The 23,219-nt window shown below is 40.1% G+C and overlaps 1 protein-coding gene across 1 annotated transcript; it reads left to right on the forward strand.

The window, feature by feature from the left end:
• Positions 1-1,523: 1,523 nt before the first annotated feature.
• Positions 1,524-23,182, forward strand: slc6a3 (solute carrier family 6 member 3; the record flags this gene model as incomplete). Its single annotated transcript, XM_079276209.1, has 15 exons — positions 1,524-1,580; positions 2,016-2,226; positions 2,799-2,930; positions 5,363-5,579; positions 7,873-8,011; positions 8,818-8,952; positions 9,915-10,018; positions 10,694-10,818; positions 10,943-11,055; positions 11,640-11,768; positions 11,949-12,048; positions 13,501-13,601; positions 13,734-13,901; positions 14,069-14,140; positions 23,069-23,182. 15 exons carry the CDS (start codon positions 1,524-1,526, stop codon positions 23,180-23,182), a joined length of 1,917 nt encoding a protein of 638 aa, XP_079132335.1.
• Between the last annotated feature and the right edge of the window lie 37 nt (positions 23,183-23,219).

Genomic DNA, 23,219 nt, shown 5'->3' on the forward strand with positions numbered 1-23,219 from the left:
AGTGATGGTGAAAACAGAAATAACCTTTCAAATATTACACTGTACAATAAATATCAATCGATCAATGCTGCTTGCAGCTTTAATATTTGTTTGTGTTTACTTCACAGATTTACAGAGAAAAGTCATTCAAGGGAGGATGCTTAAATCAACTGAGAAGAAAAAAATGCAATGATGTGAGAGAGAGGAGGAGGAGGAGGAACAGATCTAGCTCGGGTGGGGAGGAGGGAGGGAGGAGAGAGTGACGGTGATGGGGTGGGGGGGTGTTGTTGATTGATTCTCATACAAGAGTGGTATCGCAGTCAGATCTTCATACCAGACCACAGGCTGCTCTGGGATCTGTGTGTCTGTCACTGGAGCCAGGCAGGTTGGGAGGGCTTTCTATAACTCCCCACAGATTACCGGTTCCTGTCGACTTTTTCTGTCTTGATCCTCATCTCCTGTCCTATTGTGACCATATCTCTCACTGTCTTTTTTTGTTCTTTCAGTTTCTATAAACACTTGTGCTCCAATCTGGGTTTGAGTCTAAAATATCAAGGACGGGCTACGTGAATATGGTCAGCATCAGTTTGCAGCGCACTGAAGAACATCAGCACAACTGGAATTAAATTGTTTAAACTGGCAACTGAAGGAGCTTTCACCTGCCATATTTCAAAGGTGAGTGTTTTTGTATCATTGAAAATGTTTCTTTTGCAACGTAAAAATTGTTATGTTATTTCATTTTATTATTTTAATAAATGTATTTAATAATACAGCATTTGGCTTTAACCAATGTTGTCTCATGGTGACAGGACATTTACAGAATAAATGATAGAAGTAAATTTGAATCTTGAAAATTATGGATATTCCGTTTTCAACAAGTTTTAGATTTACTGTTTTTATCTATAACTGAAAACAGCAACATGAAATTACAGTACAAAATGTAAAGCATCATTTTATTCATAACTTTCTTATATTTACCTTTTGAGTGTAACACTGGTACTTTTTCTACCAATTAATTTTATTATTTCAGTGAAAAGTTTTAAAGGGAAATATGAACAGAATTATCTGGACAACATGTTGGGGTTCGTAGACACTGGGCCGAATCGAAACAAAATGGCGATCAACAAGTGTGAAATAAAATGAGCATGCTGCGATGGCATGGTGGAGACGCTCCCCCCCTGTTCTTCACCCCCCTCTTGCTCTTTATGTATTAATTCAGGTAAAACCTCTAGACGTTGACATCAATTAATATATTTAATGACATATCCTTCTTTTATGTGTTTATCTCCTATACTGTCTGCTTAACATGTTTTACAAAAAAAATTCTTCTGCTTTTATCGCAACATTTCTCTCTTTCTATCGTGTTGAACCCGATTAAGTCTGATTACATTCGCAATTATAACTCGATTTCCCCAAAAGGGATGAATTATTTTCTACCTCGCGTTTATCTCAAGACTCTTTCTTCCTCCTCCACATCCACCGGCATTTCACTATCGAAGGCTGCTCACCCCTCCGTGCTGACAGAGAGAGTCCCTGCCGGCCTGATGTCTTCGGTTGTCGCCCCGGAAAAGCCCACCTCCAACACCATGGGCCCCAAAGAGGTGAGTGCGTATCTGACGCAAGTAGTGCATTAATGGCATGCAATTCAGTCCGATTAAAAAAACCTTAAATTAATCAGAGTATGGGGCAAGCTCCTGAATTCGGTTAATTTATCTCTGATTTGGTCCGTCTGACCTAATTTCTACAGCCCTGAAAAGCGTTGGGTGGGGAAAGAATCGTAGTTGTAACAAAAGCCACATTTTCTTGAGGCTAAAATGAACTGAATGACGTCTTGAGTAAAACTCAGAGGACAACATGTAACGCCTTGATGCATGAAGAATTGATGAAGTGAAGGTGACCTTCTGTCATGAGTGGGAATTGAGAGAATAATAAAATCACGGTGATACATTGGTGACTAAAAGAGACTTTAAATGAGTATGTTTTCAACGCCTGTTGAATCGGATTGATTCTTAACTCCTTGACTTCCACCTCTTTAGGTGGAGCTGATCTTGGTGAAGGAGCAGAATGGGGTTCAGTTCACCTCGAGCACCATTGTGGCTCCGACTCCAGCTCAGATCAACCAGAGTGGGGAGGAGGAGAGGGAGACCTGGGGCAAGAAAATCGACTTCCTCCTGTCTGTGATCGGATTTGCCGTGGACCTCGCCAACGTCTGGAGATTTCCCTACCTCTGCTATAAGAATGGAGGAGGTGAGATGGATTAAAGGGGTGAGGGGAGGAAGCTGATATTGGCCCATGTCCAAATGGTCCCATCCACAGATTGTTGTTCGTGGGTGCATGCACTTTACTCACATGAATGCACAAATACTGCTATTTGCACGTGTGTGTGTATGTGTGTGTGTTCCTTGTGCTCGCTGATTGAGATTTTTTCCCCCTTTTACAGAGATCAAAATAGGGGAAAAAGCACCACAGCTGCTCTGAATAGATTAGCTCTAACAATCACTGCCACTAATTATAGCTGTTTAACATAGAGCTCTCATTACGTTTAGGAGCTATAAATAATACTGCAGCCATAGTCGAGGCTGGCATGCTGTCACACCTGTATTTTAGGGAAAATATTAGTGTTTAATTTGAGTCAATTACGCCAATATTTTTGAGAGATGACAGTAAATTCGAGAGAGAGACTTTGTGGCTGATGGTGGGCACTTTACCCCTGAGCCACCGAGGTGCCCGAACCCAAACTATTTTTAAGAGTGTTGATAATCATCTATGTTCCCTACTCTGTGACTTTACTGACGTTTGACCTGTCTGTGTGTGAGCAGGTGCGTTCCTGGTGCCATACATGTTCTTCATGGTGATAGCAGGCATGCCTCTCTTCTACATGGAGCTGGCTCTGGGACAGTATAACAGAGAGGGGGCAGCAGGCGTCTGGAAGATCTGTCCCATATTTAAAGGTAGGAACACATATTTAGATCGAAAGACAGACACGTGCTCACACTGGAAGATGTACACAAGCAAATTCTTGACCACGAATGCTTTCACATGTATTTTAAAGCTGCCTGTCATGGTGCGTACATGCCTGCCTGCCTGTTTGATAAAGGACCTTTAATATCTGCATATCTTTCTGTCTGCTTGTCTGCCCACATGCCTGTCTGTCCACATGCCAGTCTCTTTTGTCTGCTCGTCTCCTGTGTTGAGCGGGGCGACAGGCATTGTTTATCCTCCCCAGAACATCAGGTTCTGTTGGCACTCAGATGGAAAGCAAATGGAAAATTGGGCTTTTAGAGTCTTGTCCTGATTGTCCAAATCCTTCTGTCAAATAGTGGCGGTGAACACTCTCGAGTGGTACTTTTCAACACATCGATAAGCAAAGCGCAGCTCAGGAGAATGCCATCCAAACGTGCACGAATGGAGAAACAAACATTAAGACCAGTTCCTGTTTCTGAGCAAAGTCATTGGTTGGAAATATAATAATACACTTTGCTTTGTTCAACTTTATATTCAATGTGTACTGTACGTGCTCCTTCATGGTGTACATCTGTTTTTGTGTGTGTGTCTCTGAGCGTGTGCCTCCTGCGTGTGAACATGTGCCGTCTGTCAGGGACCACACCGAGTAGGTTGACGTTCTAATCACACGCTTCACTCTCTCTCTCGCTCGGTCTCTCAGCAGGGGGATAATAGTAATGATTCAAATACACACATACACATGCCCATATTGACAGTAATTATTCTGATCAACAAGCTGGTTTCCTCTCAAGATCAATGCATTTGAAGAAAAAGACAGAGAGAGGCAAATGGAGAGAGAGAGAGATGGCATTGCCTGATGTGGAGCTAATAAGAGGCAGCGCTCCCTGGACAAATATCACATCCACATTTACAAAAGGAATCAATAAGGCACACTTGGCAAAAGACAACAATTAAATTCGGACTTAGAAGAGCACATTGTTTCAGATGTATAGAAAGGGTAGATGCGTTGATAATTAAGGCACGAAGAGGCAATCTTTAGAAGTCGCGGCGTTTTTTATGAGACCGCAGGCGTGTTTTAAAGGCTGGTGTTTTCATACTGAGTGAGAGGTTGTGCTTCGTGGTGTGTGCTCTGGTGGTGTAATAATCCATCAGGATCTAGTCATTGTTCACTACATTTATGCTTAAATTGGAACCTTGTGTGGAACATGTTACTGTTTCTACTGATTCATAATGTCTCTTCATGACCAAATACATTAAAATCATAACTTGGTTAGTTTATGAACATTCCTGCAAAGTAATAATGTCAAAGTTCTCATTTATATATAAGTCACTGTCTATGGCTGGATGAGGTCACACAATGGTGAGTTAGCCAATGACACACTGATGAAAGCTCTGGCATTCGCAGGATGACGAACTGTGGCGACAATCGCGGGAAGTGAGATCCCAAAAACATGCTTGTTAAGATTAGCACTACACCACTGTCACTGTTCACTGCATGATGAAAGCATACAGCACGCTAAAGGTGTGCGTTGCATGAAAGTGTGGTCAACATCCAAGATAAGTTAAAGATTTGTTTCCTTGAGCAAGACGGTAAACACTTTCCTGATAAGCTGACATTCATTAGAACAAGGCATACAACAGTATTTGTTATGCTTCTTTTGTGTGCTATCAGTATCCAGTTGCAGAGTTAATAATTGTGTGTTTTGGGAGCATTTTATGCCTTTTATTTGATAGCTAACAGCAGAAAGATGAGAGGAAAAGCAGAGAGAGATGCAGAGTGACATGCAACAAAGATTTTATAATCAAGTAAGTTCCACAAAAATGTGAAATCAAATCTCAACTGCTTGAGATTCCTCAGCTCTACAGGCATGTGATGATGATCTCACACCTATCACACTGCGTCACTATCTCACAATCAGCTATGTCACTGTAGAACCAGAAAATCTAAAATGCGGACAAAAGAGCAAAAGACAAAAAGCTTCATAAACGATTCCACCTTAAAGCTTATTTTTAAATACCTACATGGTGAAAGCTACTTCACTGCTTGGTGAATTCGCTATAAGTCGCCAGCACATCTGTAGAGTCAACATACATTAACTTAACATTTAACAAAATGTAACTAAATGTTCTGTGGACATGTGTTGTATATTAGCATTAGTTTCATTCCAAACACGAAACACAGTGCATCTGGTGCTTGTGCATTTACATACAATTCTAACGCTCCTGTGATGTCCATATCACATATACTAGACTAAACTAAAGAGGTCATAGGCCAGATGTGAAGTGGCTACTTTGCTTTAATGTTGAACTATGAATTGTATTGTATAGGCTAGTAATGTGTCCATCTCTTTCTATCAATGCATCCCTATGTCTTTGATGCCTATAAATACTGTATGATTCATCTGTGTGCCCCTAACAGGTGTAGGCTTTACAGTGATCCTCATTTCCCTCTATGTTGGTTTCTACTACAATGTCATCATCTCCTGGGCGCTGTTCTACCTCTTCTCCTCGTTCACCAGCGAGCTGCCGTGGGTCCACTGCAACAACAGTTGGAACAGTCCTAACTGCTCCGACTGGGCTGACAACAGCTCAGTCGGTGACATTTACAAGGCCACCCCTGCTCAGGAGTACTTTGAGTAAGTTGGCCTGAACTCAGGCTGTAATATTTGTTCTATAATATTTGTTTGATATAGTTCGTTCCTGTTCAAGAATGTGCAATTACTAGGGGTGTAACGGTACGCGTATTCGTGTTGAACCGTTCGGTACGAGGCTCACGGTTCGGCACGCATGACGAACCGAATATGTTTGAATAAAAAAAAAATTTAAAAATCTTTTTTTCTTTTTTTTTTAAAACCTTTATTTAATCAGGTAGTCCCATTGAGATTAAAAATCTCTTTTGCAAGATGTAAGTAACAATACAAGATGTAAGCAAGATGTAAGTAATACTACACAACATTAAGGAGCAGTTTTTGTTTTTTATGCTTATGTGTTGCTAAGAAGACACTCCAGAAGATGAGTCACTCAGGTATAGTTCCATCATTGTTCAAAGTCAAAGAATAACTTCATGATGTTAGTTGTAATGAATAAATATATTTTAAAATCAAGTCCATTTCTCTGGCATTTATAGTTTTCTACTGTACCGAAACGTACCGAACCGTGGCTCCACTGTATCGTACCGAACCCAACCGTGGATTTTGTGAACCGTTACACCCCTAGCAATTACATAGATGTAAAGTCAGTTTGGATCCCCACCTACTCTTGAAAATAGTTGTCATCGTCAAACTTATATGGCAACTAAGCAGCTAATTGTGAATTAGAATTTTGGGACCTAAAAATGGAGAGATGAACAATAAAATGCCTTCATAACAAAATATTCTATTCCAACATGAAGCAATACTTTATGTTAATGCTTTCTCGTTATAACTGTAACTTTCTATTCTAATTGCTATATATCTTAACAGCAGATATGAAAACGTCTGCACTGTAATAAGGCAAACATAATATATACTTTATGTATATGTCCAGCTACTAAAACATTGGTGTGAAGCTTAGGCAGGATGTGCACAGGAAACGAGCACTATTTTGCAATAACTGTAACTCTGTACGTTTATGCATCCATGTATTCACACGCACACACCCTCACAAACATTTGACCTCCATGGCAAATTTAAAGCTCATAGGGCGAAAAACCGTCGCCGCCAAAGGGAGGTGAAATTAGTATGGACCGACAAACCGACACAGCTCGCTATAGAGCTGCTGGCCGCAGGTAAAATGTTTGATGCAATGCAGAAATAGAGTGAAATAAAACTGAAAAGGCTTATGATTCGTAATGTCTCAGAATATATATCACTTTGAATACTTGAAGAAAAAGAAAAATGTACAGCAGGGATGTTTTCCTCAAAATGGATCCAGAGTTTGGATGCATTTCGCTGATGCAGCCTCCAACGTTGTGAAGCCGAACAGGTGTCCCCACAACAAGTGAGGGGTTGTTGTGTTGTGACAGTTGTGACAGTTGAAATGGCAGTGTGCTATTCACACAGAACCACCTGCAGACAATTTGACCTCATCGGTTGAACATTGACTCATCCTATTCAGTTTCATCTGTTGGGCTGTCTCTGAAATGATCTGAATCAAGGCCTCAGCAATGTTCAGTCTCTCAGGTGACACATTCAACTTCACAGAATGCAATAGAAAGGTACGCTTTCAAATCTGTTACCTTTTATTGCCAGTGCAGTTTTTCTCTCTTGGCAGACTGTCATGATCTTCTAAAATCCAACATTTTCAAGCAACAGATGCACCGACACTTCACGTATCATCCATCTGGCCATATTGCCTCGGGTCACATGTCACTTGTCACCAATGAACCCCCAGGTACAGAACTTCCAACGAGGCCAGACTTAGATTGTTAAGGCAATTTTATGCAGGTTACTGTGAAGGATGTTGTGAATAATAATGTTGTTTATTTATCCTGCGTCTCGAATGCACACATTATTTGCACATCTAAAATCAGTTATTTCAGGGTAACTTTTATATGTCTATTCGTGAAGTGAGCTCAAAGTGCAGATCTGCAGGACTCAATGGGGGGGGGGGGGGTTATAACTGCATCTTTGTTTTCTGGCTGGGTCACGATGTTAAGGGATTCTACTGCTCCTGGTTTAACATGTCCTGGTTTAAGTCCAGGGGGTTATGTGTACTTGCCTCCAACTGTGGTTTTCAGGTTAAATCACATTTTCATAACTTTGAAATGATAGACCTTGAACTCTGGTGCGTACTGTACTGAATTGCCTCAATGACAACATATGTGCCATTTAATGTATGCATTGTCCTGTGTATCAACTAGTGGACCATATTTGTGGCAGAAACTTTATAAACTATGAATAGGGACTCAGGAGCAGTCGTGGTTCTTACCAGAATACCCTCTTTCCTTAGACGAGGCGTGCTGCACATCCAGGACAGTAATGGTATCGATGATCTGGGCCGTCCACGTTGGCAGCTGACTTCCTGTCTCGGCGTAGTGATTGTTCTGCTCTACTTCAGTCTCTGGAAGGGAGTCAAGACCTCTGGCAAGGTGGGAAATGATACACTCGCCATGTTTTTTTGTATGTGAAAACCACAAAAGTACGATTCTATCCAAGAATATTGAAGTGACTCAATACCTCCAGTAGATTGCGGTTAGCACGCCTCGAGTTTGGATTAGCAGACAGCAGTAGCGACACTAGAGCAAAGCAATATACTGCTGTGGATGGGGGCAGCAGCAAAACACATTTTAGACACCTAAAAGAAAGGCTCACTTATTAAAAAGCTTAATATCCATTTAAGTGTGGCCTACACTATATTTTTCACCACTTTGTGTTTTCGTCCGCCCTTTCTGATGGGAAACTAAACTGAAAGTGAAACCTATCTATGCTCTCTAAGCATATATTCTTAATTTTCGAGTACACTTAAACTGACGTTTTTTTTAAGTGCGCCCTTCTTTTTGGTGGCTAAAATAGGTGCTGCGGCCCCCGTCCACAACATGATCTGCTCTCATGCTGGTACTCTTGTCTGTTTGTTCAAATTGGGGGCGTGCAGACCGTCGTCTACTGTACGTAATACTCATACCAGTTTGTTCGAAATTCTCATTACATCCTGACAGCAATCAATCAATCGAATGCTCTGAAATAATCTCGTATCTGTGGCTGTTGCAGGACTGCAATAAGCCTGTGAAATCATTTCATTTGGCCCGAATATAATCACTGGGCGGGCTACCTGCCTGTCTACCTGCGTGTATTCTGCCCGTGCACTCATTGCTCATCATCGGAGTCCTTCATAAGCAGCTAGCTTGACAGAGTTCTGTAAATGTGTATGTGTTTGTACCTCATGCAACCCTTTCAGGTTGTGTGGATCACAGCCACAATGCCCTATCTGGTCTTGACTGTACTGCTGATCCGCGGAGTCACTCTGCCCGGAGCCATCGATGGCATTAAGGCCTACCTCTCTGTGGACTTCCTGAAACTCTGTGATGCCAAGGTGAGTTTTAAAAGGAGAGGGTGGAGGGGGGGGCACGAGTGAGGTGAGAGTTGTGGGGGTGCTAGATGAGAAGAACAGAAGGCCTGCGAAGGTAACTGTGTCCTCTATCCAACAATAGTACTTCAAACAATGTGTAAGAACATTTTAAAAGTGGGGTTGCTCTAAAATGACTAACATATGTTGTCCACTATATCATCCCAATGTGCTAAATTAGACTTCAAATGGCTATTGTACATCATAACAGAAAGGTAATTACTTTTGCTCATTAAATACAAGTAGCAGCAGCAATAAAATGCAAGCATAGGATGATTCAATCATTTTAAAGTGAGTTCGCTTCTGCATTCACACTTTTTACAGTTGAAAACTGTTTTATTTCAAGCAGAAACATTCTGTGTTCAAGGCTTTGCTAGCAACACGGAGTTACGACAATACAGGCAATATTGACGTTATTTTCAATGTTAATTGTGGTGGAAGTGTTTTACGATTGCATGCAAAATAGGATAAGAATGGGGGATTGCAAGTAGATAGGAGGGAATTAAACATAAATGACAAGGCAGGGTTTAGAAGGAGTAGAAAACGAGACACACAAACACATAAAGGCATAAACAAAGTGAGAAAATCGTTTGTGTTACCTGTCTCTAATATGTTCGTCATCTGTGAAAGCTGCTATCACAGCACTAAGGACCTCAATAAGTATGTATGCAGGACTAAAGGACTCCGTTTTGGAGAATGGGAGCGAAAGCAAGAAGAGAGACAAAGAGATGCATGGCAGCAATTGGAGAATTAGATTAGATAGATTCATGGAGCAGTAATTTGCAAAATTACCCCCCGTATTCACAAGCGTCTTTCATCTGCTGCCGGTGAATGAGTTTCCTGCAATTATCCCTAATAATGCCTTTTTTCCTCTCCTGTGCCTTTTGTTTGCCGCTTCACACAAGTGTGCTTGTTCTGTTGCTCCCCAGGTCTGGATCGAGGCAGCAACACAGATCTGTTTCTCTCTGGGAGTGGGGTTTGGTGTGCTAATTGCCTTTTCCAGCTACAACAAATTCAGCAACAACTGTTACAGGTACAGACACACAAGGAGAAAAAAAGAGGGCATTCACAGAGACAGAGGACTGGGAGTTGCTTAAACACACACACAAACGCATGCACGCAACATAAGCAGGTGAATTACAATAACCTTTGAAGCTCCTGGAAACCCGCTATGTCTTTGACACCATGCTGTGCCACAGACAGCCGTAACACCAATCACAACTGATGCACTCTTTGAAAATCACCAGCGTCCCACGGGAGCCTTTTATCTGCTTTTTTCATGTTTCTGATAACTGACACATGACACTGTCCACCTTGAGGATTCCTCCGTGAGCAGAACACAAAATCACTCATGTCTGACTTTGATAAGGAATGAAGAATTGCACATTTTCTGTCGGACAATGTAACGGCATGTGTAAATTTAGTCTCCTTATTTCAATTTCACACATTATTACACACTTAGTCCTCATTACACTGACCAACTCATTCATTGGTTAATGTTACCTTATTTTTTTGCAATTGAAGGAGGTTAAACTCTCAACACTACAGCAAACTAACATTGTTGTCATTTAAAAGCCTGAACAGGATTTCACCCACCAATGACAGACTGTTGAATTGACTGACTGGTCAATTATGTTAATATTGACTCATGACTGATTGATGGTTTTGTTTTGCATTCTCATTCTGTACTGTTGTTTTAATTATCCAGAGACGCCATCATCACCAGCTCCATTAACTCCTTAACCAGTTTCTTCTCCGGCTTTGTGGTCTTCTCCTTCCTTGGGTACATGTCCCACAAGCACAACGTAGCCCTGGATAAGGTTGCCCGAGACGGTATGGTGTTATTTGTCATACTCTTGTCGTATGTATTTTTGCTTAACTGTCTAATATTTCATGTCTGCTGCAATGTTTGTGTTTCGTGCTGTTTTCTACTTTCCTTGGATTTGTTGTTCTGTAGGTGCTGGTTTGGTGTTTGTCATTTACCCAGAAGCCATTGCAACATTACCTGGATCATCCGTGTGGGCTGTTATCTTCTTCATCATGCTGTTGACTCTGGGCATTGACAGTGCTGTGAGTATGCACCCACCATCCCCAAAAGACATTTCCGACGATCGGCTAGGCTTAAAACGGGCCTTACCGAGTCCGTCGCTGGCCACGGTTTGGACTTTGTCGTGGCTCAAAAACTGACATCAACAGAGAGATTTGGCCTCATTTTGAACCAGAGAATCTGCAGATTTGTACCATCCCCGAAATGTTACGATCTACCAAAGTAAGGAATTATACAAGATAAATACATCCCAATTTGTGTTGTCTTCACCGCCATCTTGACTGTAAGGGAGCCAGGGGGGACAACTGAGTGAGATTCAACTTCATTTGGAAGGGGAGAGTGGGACACACCTGGCGAAGATCTACCCTCTACTGATTGCACATTTCTTTCGTTTGACAGGTTGTGATGGTGCTGTAATAGCTCTGGTGTTTATGGGTATTTTAGCTCATGCACTGTTCCCTGGATAAAATGTGAAATTAACAATTTTCATTTGTAATTTTTACGTTTTGGGGCTTCAGTGAAGCAATTATGCAATAACAAGTGGTACATCTACCGTGACTCACTGACTTTGTGTTTCAATCTAACTCTTCAGTGTCTTCTGTTGTAGATGGGCGGGATGGAATCGGTGATCACAGGTCTGATTGATGAGTTTAAATGCCTCCACAAGCACAGAGAGCTGTTCACCCTCTTCATTGTTGTTTCCACCTTTCTCATATCCCTCTTCTGTGTTACAAATGTAAGTATCATATCATTTCCGCAAACTCTGGTTGTAACACTGTCCAACAAACCAAATTACGACAAGTATCTGCAAATGCAATGAAGTGAATCATCAGATTTTTTTTCCTGTCACATACAATGAGGTGTATTTTAATAACGCCATCATTATACATTCATTACATGTTCCCTGTCTTTCCAGGGTGGGATGTATGTGTTCACTCTGCTGGACCACTTTGCGGCAGGAACATCGATTCTCTTTGGAGTGCTTATTGAAGCCATCGGCATTTCATGGTTTTATGGTGAGAGAGATAGACAGTAGGAAGGAGGAATGAAAAAAACAGAGGAATTATGTTTTCATGCCCACCAAAGCTGATGCCGTATTTAGGGTTTGATAAGAAATCACTTGGTATCGGTGTGCCGTGCCACAATGCCCCATAGTTCTATTAGACGTAAGGATACTACAGCTACAAAGTCCAGTCCCACCAATGCTTTCGGCCTCCTCAGCCTCTGTGCATGTGTTGTTAAAGTACAAGGATAATGCTGTAGCTGTGCTGCTCATAAGAGCTCAGTGAAGTTAAATGGCCAGTGTTTTGAACCCTGGCAATGCTACCTCTGTGTTCACTCAGCAGTGAGCCACCACACCACATCAAGAAAATTGCAGCTGGGGAACAGGCAATTCCCATCTGTCATGGGAGTCAGCTGTCTAATAGCTAGGTTGTAGATTGTGGTGGGGGTGACCTCAAACTCAATTTCTCTCCAGATGTCTGAATTATATTGACACTCGATGCTCTATGTTTTATATGTATCACTCATCCAACACACAAAATCCCTCTAAATTGCTGTTCATCTCTGCATGAGATAAAAGAGTTTTCTTAGAGTGAACAACATGTCTATATGGTGATTATTATCATTATTACATCAGGCACTCGATCAGCACAACACATAAGAAATACTTAGGTTGTGTAATAATAAATATCCTCTACATATTACGGCCTCAAAAGATTCAACCCCGTATTTGCTGAATGAGTCGGCCATTTGGGCTTTCCTCCTTTTTCCTGTTTTATGTGTAAATTATTCGGTAAAGACCACCTTCTTTATGGCGGACATTCACCTCAACATGCAGTTTTATCTACCACCAGCTAAAAACTGACTTTTGTTTTGTGTAAAAACTCAACCACATCTGGAGACTCCAGCAGCCACAAAATATTATAAAAACAATTTAAAGGTCAGGGAAAATGGTTTACGTGAACTTCCGTGTTGAGTTTCTTGTCTCATGTCTTCTGGACCTGGACTGTGGAGGGATCCATAAAGGGCTAAATACTAACCCCAGGCGGTGGGGTCAGCATATTGGCCCACTTTGGTGGGTCCTGACCGTGGCAAGTCAGATAAATCAAGCCTAAGGCTTCAGTGGGTCTTTTTTTTCCCATCTTCATAACGGCTAAGAGGAACCCTCGGCCCCTGGGCATTGTGGTCTTTCGTTCTGCTGTCCGCTACATAAATACACTAAGCTGTGCTGACTACCTGGGTGTCAGTCTGGATATATTCCTCTTCAGTGAGCGATGCCTTCCAGGCTGAAAAAAACAACAATGTACAGCCAGGTTTAGAAGAAAAAGAAAGTCGTGATGAGGAAGAAATGTTGCAGTGGCTTATTACAAATGGTTCTGCAGAGTGACTTTCGTCACCTACTGTCTTAATTAATAATATTTTCAATACATGTTATTCAATTATGGCAAAGTATTTCCATGTTTCAGGAGTGGACCGATTCAGTGACGACATTGAAGAGATGATTGGCCAGCGACCAGGCAGGTACTGGAGGCTGTGCTGGAAGTTTGTCAGCCCCTGCTTCCTCCTGGTGAGTCCGTGCACAGACTCACAGTGCTGCACATTGGAATTACAACATTTAAAACGACGTACAATTAACAGCGAATATTTTTTAACTGATGCTTCCTCAGGTCTTTTGCATTTAAATCATTTTCTTCCATAGTTTATGGTGGTTGTGAGCTTTGCCACGTTTAACCCTCCCAACTACGGCACCTACACGTTTCCTCTATGGGCTAACATGGTGGGGTGGTGTCTGGCCATTTCCTCAATGTCCATAGTGCCTCTCTACGCCATCTACAAACTCTGCACACTGCCTGGAAAGTTTTGCGATGTAAGTCGGAACTATGACTCCTCCAAAAATGGACGAAGGGGAAATGAGTGAGGATTAAGTAGGATTTGTCTTGCCAGAGAGACGTTTCATTGAAGATCAAGTGTTCTTTTAAAATGTCTAACATTTAAAACTATGTCAATTTCACCTCTCCCTTTCTCCTGAAACAGAGACTGGCTTATGCCATCACCCCAGAGACGGAGCACCATTTGGTAGATAACGGGGAGGTTCGGCGGTTTACAGTAAGTGCTGACTTCATTTTGATTGTATCCTCAGAATTGTTTATTGGTGTTGTTGGCGGAAACCTCTGCAGCTTTTGGATCAATATTCACATTCATGATATTACAGATTACTGATTTTTAGCCCATTTCAATTAAGCAGTAGAATAATGCAGTGTTTTATTTCATGGGCATGTTTCATTTTCCCCACAGCTGAATCACTGGTTGGTGGTCTGACAAGTACAGAGAGTATGAAAGAAAGAGAGAGATGATGGGAAAATGTACATTGGGTGGATGAATGAATGCACAGCAAAGGTCTGAAGAACTAGGATGAAAGAAGAAATGGTCATTTAAATCAATGGCGATGGTGGTTGTGGGAGCAGTCTAAAAGTTCCGACAGAAAAGAAACCATAGACATTGTAGTGTGTTTTAATTTCAAAAGTGGATGTGTGGAACTGTGCATTGACCCTCTCCACCATTGAGTTCACGCTGGTGAATGGGATTCAGTCAAACACGTAACGTGGGGTTCACACTGCTTCTTACATAATACAAAACTCTTCCTGAATGGAATTGCAATGTTTTTTCTTTCTTTACAACAGGAAAATAGTAAACATAATTTCCATGGTCGTGGGTGAAGATGTCACAGAGATGCTCACAACATCTGGAAGAGTTTATTAGAGTGTTTTTGCAAATAAAGAACATTTAGATTTTTTCTTTATTTTCTCAGTTTAACATTATCAAGCAGTATCTGACTTTTTTTATTACATTTTTATTCAATTTTCATTCTGGATCAAAACAATATACATACAAATAATACACTTTTTGTATCAGTCAGACATGAATGCTACAGGCACAGGTTTCACTGAATCCCAGTCCATGTCTTGTTTATTCTATTTATTTATGTACTTGCTCTCATTAAAGACTGTTATAATATACATAATTCCTACAGACTTGGAAAAAAAAAACCACCTACTTGTGTTTGCATCAAAACAATGGACAATAAATACCAGTTGCTTCATCAATGGACCAAAACAAAACAGACTAAAACAATGTTTTTTCTTTTAATCAATTGACCACTTGATTGTTAACTTTATTGTACCAGGTCAATCTCCCATCCCCTTATCAATAAGTTTTTGTTTAATTGAACATTAGTTGCGTATTATTATCCTCACAGAGTTTTAGGTGGTGAAAACTATCACTATCACAAATCCAGAAAGCGTGAAGCTTTAATTATACCGTTTGTGTTTCAATACTGTTTAAAAAGCTGCTTTTTATTGAACTGCAAATTAATAGAGTGTAGTGTAATTTATGAAGTATTTTAAGTTATATATCTGTGTAAGTAAATGTAATGTAGAGGGGCTTGTTCGTATTGTGCTGTATGATATATAACAAGACCATATATACAAATAAATCCATATATATGTATGTGTGTGTATTTATATACATGGATTATTGCTTTGTTTCTGTGAAGTTGATACATGTTAGCCTTAAAGATCTGAATGATAATCTCTTCTTAGAAACTCTTTCTTAACCATTGACCATAAAACATATTTTGAACTGGTCAGTAATGACTTGTTTTACATTTGTGGTACATGTAACACACTGAAGGGTGAATTAAATGATATGCCTGTGCTGCTGTACTGTGCCTTGTGGTGTTTCTGACTGTATGACTTTGTTTTGTATTGTCAAATGAAGTATAATGAATGAACTTTTCGTTGATTCATTTTAGGATTAAATTACAATTATATGTGCCACTTGTTATACTTTTCTCTGTAGCACTGCAATGGTTTTATATGAGGTCAGGCAGGGACACATACAACTGCATCCAAATGACCACTTGTGTGTTCTCCTTAAGAGTACATTTCATCACCATTCTAACATTTTGCCAATTATATAAAGCTTGATTCCCAAATAGAGATACATCTGAGATTTGTTAAAAATCATTGAACATTTTTCATGATCAACATTCTTACACATTCTTACACAAGCCTTTTCCCCCATTCACTGAATATTACACATTATTCTACCACTGTACGTATACAACTAACAAGTATCCGATATCACACATACTGTTCAGTAGGTTGTCTTCAGAAGCTGTAGAAATAACAAAGTCCGCTCACTAGTCCCTTTCCAAGACTGCAGTAGCGTAAGCCATGGTGACCCTGTTTGCCTTGTTCATAGGCCATCCTTATCAAAATAACACTACTTTTAGAGCAACTGAAGTCAGAAGGCGGCTGGCGGAACCATGGTTTTGCTCTCTACAGCTGACGTTACCACAGTTTCACCAGCATGTTGGCGAACTACAGTGACCTTATTGTAACATAAAAACGCAGTAGGCTCTAGCTAGAGCCAGCGTTTGGTATTTCTGTTCTGGGCTACTGTAGCAACAGGGCAGACTGCTAAAAGTGGACCTGCTCCCGATGGAGATACGAAGGGCTCACTGTAAGTTAATGAAAACACGATTCTTGATTTCAAGTAAATATACACTGATGGAAACATAGTTATATCATATTTCATTTCTGCTCGAAGAGCCCCCGAAATGCTGCACACTGGCCCTTTAATGTTGTTTAACACACTGAAGACTAAATAAAGAGATCAATATTCCAAAATGAGACATTGGTCGTGGCTTCCATCTAATGTTTATATATATATATATATATATATATATATATATATATATATATATATATATATATATATATATATACATACACATACATATATATACACATATATATATATACACACATATATATACACATATATATATATATACACACATATATATATATATATATATACACACATATATATATATATACACACATATATATATATATACACATATATATATATACACACATATATATATATACACACATATATATACACATATATATATATATATATATATATATATATACACACATATATATATATATACACACATATATATATATATACACACATATATATATATATACACATATATATATATACACACATATATATACACATATATACACACATATATATATATATATATATATATATATATACACACATATATATATACACACATATATATACACATCAGCGTGACCTTGAATCAACAGTGTTCACTAGTAACCAAGGAGTCAAGACACACTGTCTCAGGGACGATCCGCACAGACAGAGGACTGCATATCCACAGCAGACACAATTTGGAGATGATTACTATCTAAAAAGCTTTTGAATGTATTGACATCTTTACAAATCAGCTTGTGGCCTTGCCATCATTGTAGAGTTAGACGTGTTCAGCAATGGTTATACACTATTGGCTTTTTGCAAAAGGGAGGACAGTTGTGTTGTGCATGTTGGTTTATTGTCCTATAATTATGGTCTTACTCAGCAGTTATTTATTATAGGTTATTTCATCTACTCTTAAAAGAGGAAAATACATAAATAAATAAGTTGTGGATACAATGCCCCTATCTTTGTCATTTCACCCTATTTCACTCCTGAACAAGCACCGAATCCCCCTGCAGCTGGGGGAAACTGCAGCTGGGAAGAATGAATGTATTACTCCAACAATTATTACTTCTTTTTTTTCATTCCATTTGTCTCCCTGTAATTGAGAGGGTTTTTTAAATGTAAATATTCACTTTGTAATTGTTTATTGTCTCTGTAATGCAAAATAATTACCCACTCAGCAAGCCTCCAATGTTGGCCCATACAGCTTTCATAGAAGAGATCAGATGATCTTAATATGGCACTTTAGCTTTGATATACATTCATAGAGGACAAATACTGTTGTAACATAGAGACCTGATTAAATGTGTACATTCTGCTCTCTCTCCAATTAGAACGTATAACAGTAAACCAGTTAACGTCAGCCATACTGTTAACTATCAGTCATTCTTTTTACATCTTATATCACATGGAAGGGGGTCCTCAATGAATCTAAATGTGAATGTTTTTTAATGCAGCCTTTCCTCCGTTTGTTGACACTGAATAAGGGCTCCGTAAAATGCTCTGTGGTTTTCCAAACGATGTCAGGTTAGGACAATCGCAAAGCAATTTCGGCCATGCAAGGATCGGCTTTAAAAGGTGCCATTATCACAACCAGTAAACAACACCAATTATGTATAATTTCATGTCTTGCCTCAAACGTTGAAACTGAAAGGATATACACAAGGACAGGTGGTGCACGGCACTGTATGATTTGGGGTTTGTTCTTAACATATGCCAGGTTTCCATCTAAATGTAGCACAAGTTTTAACAGAATTTTCTGAAAATTGGTAAATAAAGATGCAAATTCTTTGGCATTTCCATGCAAATATTTTATAGTTAGTTCACCATTATAAGCAGTAGGTAGCGCTAATTCTGAAGTCAGGTGCCATTTTACTGTTGCGGAAGAAGCGCAATGACTTGACATAATTCAAAGAGCAACAGTCAAACCCCAGATGGAACAAAATGTCGAAAACGTGATGTAAATATGGCATTCATGTTTTTTTCATGTTTACCCGTTCTCACTCCCATCTCCTCAATTACAAATGCTTGGTCAGTACCCTTTGGTGTCTGTTTCCAACGCACCGGTTCACCCTTTAGCTTCTGCATGAGATGCAACAGTATGAAAGGCGATTCTCACAAATAACATCTTAGAAAATAAATAATGCATCAAGAAGTAGATTTTTTACACCTTAAGACATCAAGTTCTATGCTTGATACTTTCAACTAACTCCCATGTAAACCCGTCATGGAAACCGCGTCAGTATTAGACTGTCAGAGCAACTGACGTATAGAAAGAGTGAGGAAGTCCTTGTATGGCGGAAGAGAGGGGAGGATGGACGGCTCAAACAAACACAGGACTTTCACCCAGGAGAACGCTGTTTTGTGTATGGAACACATTTTGCACGAATAACATCTTCATGTTGACTTATTTACCACTTTTTTACGTTGCCTACTTACGCCATTTATGTAACGCATGTAGTTATTTTACGTAACAAACACCTGAACCACAATCTTTTCCGACAAGCTTAAACCAACTAATTGTGTTGCCGAAACCTATGAACAAGTTTTGTTTCGTAAGTAAACCTAAAAACGAAGTAAAGCTATGTCGGAAGTTTATTTTGAAAAGGCACTGTAGGCCAAGTCTGTTGCCATTGCACTCTCTCACATTTTGCTTTTGTCAATACACTGACTCAAGACAATAACAGACTGTGAGGTTGTAGCTAAACCTTAACATTGGAACTCTCCCCTATTGGACTTCAGACCTGTGAACACTGAGGACCCTTAAAAAGTAGCTCAAGACCCACTTGTTCAGACTTGATTTTAGTTTCTCATTTAATTATGTAATTGTTCTGGTTTTTAGCATGTGTGCATTTCATGTCTTGTATTTGTTATGCTGCCTTTAATTGTGAAGCACTCTTGAAACTGACTTACTCACGAGGTACTGTTAGCTTGAGAGCATGCCATTTGGAGAAAGAGACAGGACAAGAAACTGCATTTGATCTGAGTGTTGCTCAATTTGGAATTGTCACAGAAAGTGTGTGAAATTGTAGGTTTAGGTTAAGTTAGGCTACATGTTGGAGTTAGGCATTTAGTTGAGATGGCTAAGGTTATAGCAAGGGGCTAGAGAATGGATTATGTCAAAGAGTTTCCTCACAAATATAGAAGTACAGAGCTGTGTGTGTTGACCCAGTGTGAGCCTTGTTTTGTTTTTTTGTTATACACTGCCCTCTACAGACAGAACACCTGCACTACACTCCTTACAATATTTTTGCAGTCAACATCACATGCCATAATGTAAGAGTCAGCCAGTTCATTCAACAGCCCAGAGTTCAAAAATAGAACACATCGTTGGCTTAACTTTGCCAAAGAAGCCATGTTTGACAAACATTACTTTTGCTTTTTTCGTGGAAAAATGACAAAATATAACATGGTTCATTTCTAACCTTTTCTTTCTTCCGTCTCACTTAAATGACATATTTTCCAACATAACTGCGAGATTGTCCTGCTGCAGAGTTTAAATTTGTCAGTTTGTTGCCAATTAAAAACACATAACTTAAGAGATATGGCATTCATAATAACGGATTCACAATCAATCAACAAATGTAGAATTCAAAAATACTTGGCAATGGATGTTTAAAGCTGTATTCAACTGTGAAGAGAACATTTCAACCCTTCAGCACAACAGCATCTTCAGTTCATTACAGTCACGCCGGCTTCATTTTGAATTATTAACAGTTATGAGTGAAACTGTCTCCAGGTGAGGTTAATCACATACATGGAATAATGTGCACTGCGTTATTGACGGGACATAAAACAATAGAATGATCGTAAAGCTGAAGCATGTCAACACAATGCAATCTTTAAGGAAAGAAAGTGTTGTGGATATTGTTCAATGTGTTTGTAATATGGTTCCGTGCACATGGCCCTGTTGATCAGTCTGTGCTGAAGTGAGAGCCACGTGCACTATGCTGTATACTAACTACAGCGGAGTGACTCCAATGAACAGTGCGGAACAAATAGAAGTTTATAAAGAACCCGAAATAAATCACCAGTTCAAGATGTTCTGTTTCATATCGTGTTCTTGATTTGTTTTGAACTTTTGTATTCGATAAAGTGGGATAAGAGTTGTCTAAAAGTGGAAAGAAAACATCCAAAATACACATTTATTTGTTTATTCTACTACTTTGTCTCTTTACATCTCTCCTCTCCTCTCCTCCCTCTCCTCCCTCTCCTCCTCCCTCTCCTCTCTCCCCCTCCTCCCTCTCCTCTCTGCTCTGTGTTCACTTCCTGTAGTTCAGTCAAAGTTTCTCTGATTTGTTGTCACATGACTGCTGTTGGGCTGTCATATGCATGATCCGACGTTAAACTCATATCAAGCAATGCTGAGGCTGCATCTCTGTGTTTCGCCTGTTGTACACGCTCGACACGTCTCTGGTACCGACTGCTGTCACGGGCCGATGAAGCTTCGGTAACCTTCTCATGTCCACGTTTTAGAGACGGAGACCAGTCTGGATTATCGGCATCTTGGAGAGTAGAGGGTTTACCTGAAACAGTTTGTAATAAACATTGAAATACAAGTTTACCGAAGTAGTCTTATCGGATTCATTTATATTTCCTTTATTAAAGAGCTAATCATCCCACCGCAGCTGAAAAAAACATAACAGACATTCTGTAGGCTGTGGTATATTTGCCACAACTAATTAAATATCTGAAATATTATTATGCAATTACACTAAGGAAATTGGATGTAAACAACAAATAATCCACACCTTCATATAATGAATACATTTGACTTTAAATTGCTGCGACAGGAAACGTGCCATAATGTGGAAAAAGGGCATCGAGTTCAGCTGTCCCTGTTGTTACGCAACACAATTATGGTACACAGGACAAACATGTTTTTTTTCTTCCACTTTCGGGATGTCACAGCTGGGTTTTCAATTGGTCTCTTGGTGCCCAATTAACTTACTGTCAGGATCCCTGTCAGACCAGACGCCTCCCATGGCCACACAGCTGCAGCTACTTCAGCTAATCACCTTCTGCAGCCTGACACACCAGACTCAGGTCCCACTAACGATTCTCCTGACACGATATAAACTCTGGTCCTGCAGTCTGGGGTTGTCAGGTCGTACCATCTTTCACCCGCTTCAACCCCGTGGCATATTCTGCCCTCCTTTGTGTTAAACGGACTACACATGCTGTCAAGCTGCCAGCCCTCCGGTGTCGAGCCACGGGACTCACACCGTCGATCTGCCTCCTCTCAGAATCAGAATCAGCTTTATTGGCCATATGTGCTTACGCATACATGGAATTTGTCTCCGGTTTCCACTCCGCTCTCAATGTACAAACACAAATTTACAATAAACAAGAAAATGTGTGAATAATAAAAAAGGGCAGCAAAAAAGTAGAACGGATGTAGGTATAAACATTTAGTTATAATACAAGTATAAATATATATCCAAGAGAAAAAAGTGTATATATGTATATATACATGTGAACATCAACCTATAGACAATGGCATGAGTTGTAAGTGGTGGTAATAGTGTAGTATAACCTATTTATTGTTCATGAGAGTGATGGCCAGTGCAAATAAGCTGTTCCTGTGTCTGGTGGTCTTGGCGTACAGAGCCCTGTAGCACCTACCAGAGGGGAGGAGTTGGTATCTATCTGCTATCGAGCCACGGGACTGCACGCCGTTAAGCTACCAGCCCTCCGGTGCCGAGCCACGGGACTCACACCGTCGATCTGCCTGCTCTCTGGTGTCGGACCACGGGCTCCACACCGTCACACATATTCTAAATAAAACCTGTTAATATTAACTCCTGTGGTCTTGCTATTGGGTCCTAACCGTGAACTCCCGTGACACTTACTCACTTGGCTGTTGGAGAGTTTTACAGCGTCTTAGTCATGCAAAATAATGAAATACATTTTCTCACAGAGCTCTTCGCATATTTCGTTATGTTTTCTACACACTGATAAGTGTGCATTTTGAGATAAGAATCATATTTTTTCTCATCAGTTAATGATTGACTAGAAGAAGAAACTATTTTTATTGTCACATACATTTTTACACATACACGAAATGTGACTACTGCATTTGACCCATCCCTGTATATAGGGAGCAGTGGGCTGCCATTGATCGGCGCCCGGGGAGCTACCTGTTTATTACGGCTTTGTGGTGCAATCGTTGAGAGAACAGCGGCGTGTTCCCATAGATACATCCCAACAGATGAGCTCCCATGATACCCAGCCTACATCGTGGGGAAACCACAGAGTCCCGTTTGGCTTTTAACCATCGCCTCATGCGTATTGCGGTGCACACACGAAGCGGATAACTCACCTGTTCCTCCGTAGTGGATTGAGCTTTTGCTAAAATTGTGGATAATTTACATTTATAACACCAGGACACATCAATAGTTTAAGGCATGTGCTCATATTTTTTTACCTTCTATTGATTAGCCTTTTGCCCCTGAACGCTTCATCTGTGTCCCAACTGCCGTCGTCTTCGAAGATCTGCGTGCCGCTTCAGCCCTAAACAACTCTAAACATTTGGCCAGGATGGAGCAGCTCTAATGTTATTATAATGGCCTATGGGCTTTTGGCTCGCAAT

This window comes from Melanostigma gelatinosum (genome assembly GCF_949748355.1).
Source record: "Melanostigma gelatinosum genome assembly, chromosome: 9".
Taxonomy (NCBI): domain Eukaryota; kingdom Metazoa; phylum Chordata; class Actinopteri; order Perciformes; family Zoarcidae; genus Melanostigma; species Melanostigma gelatinosum.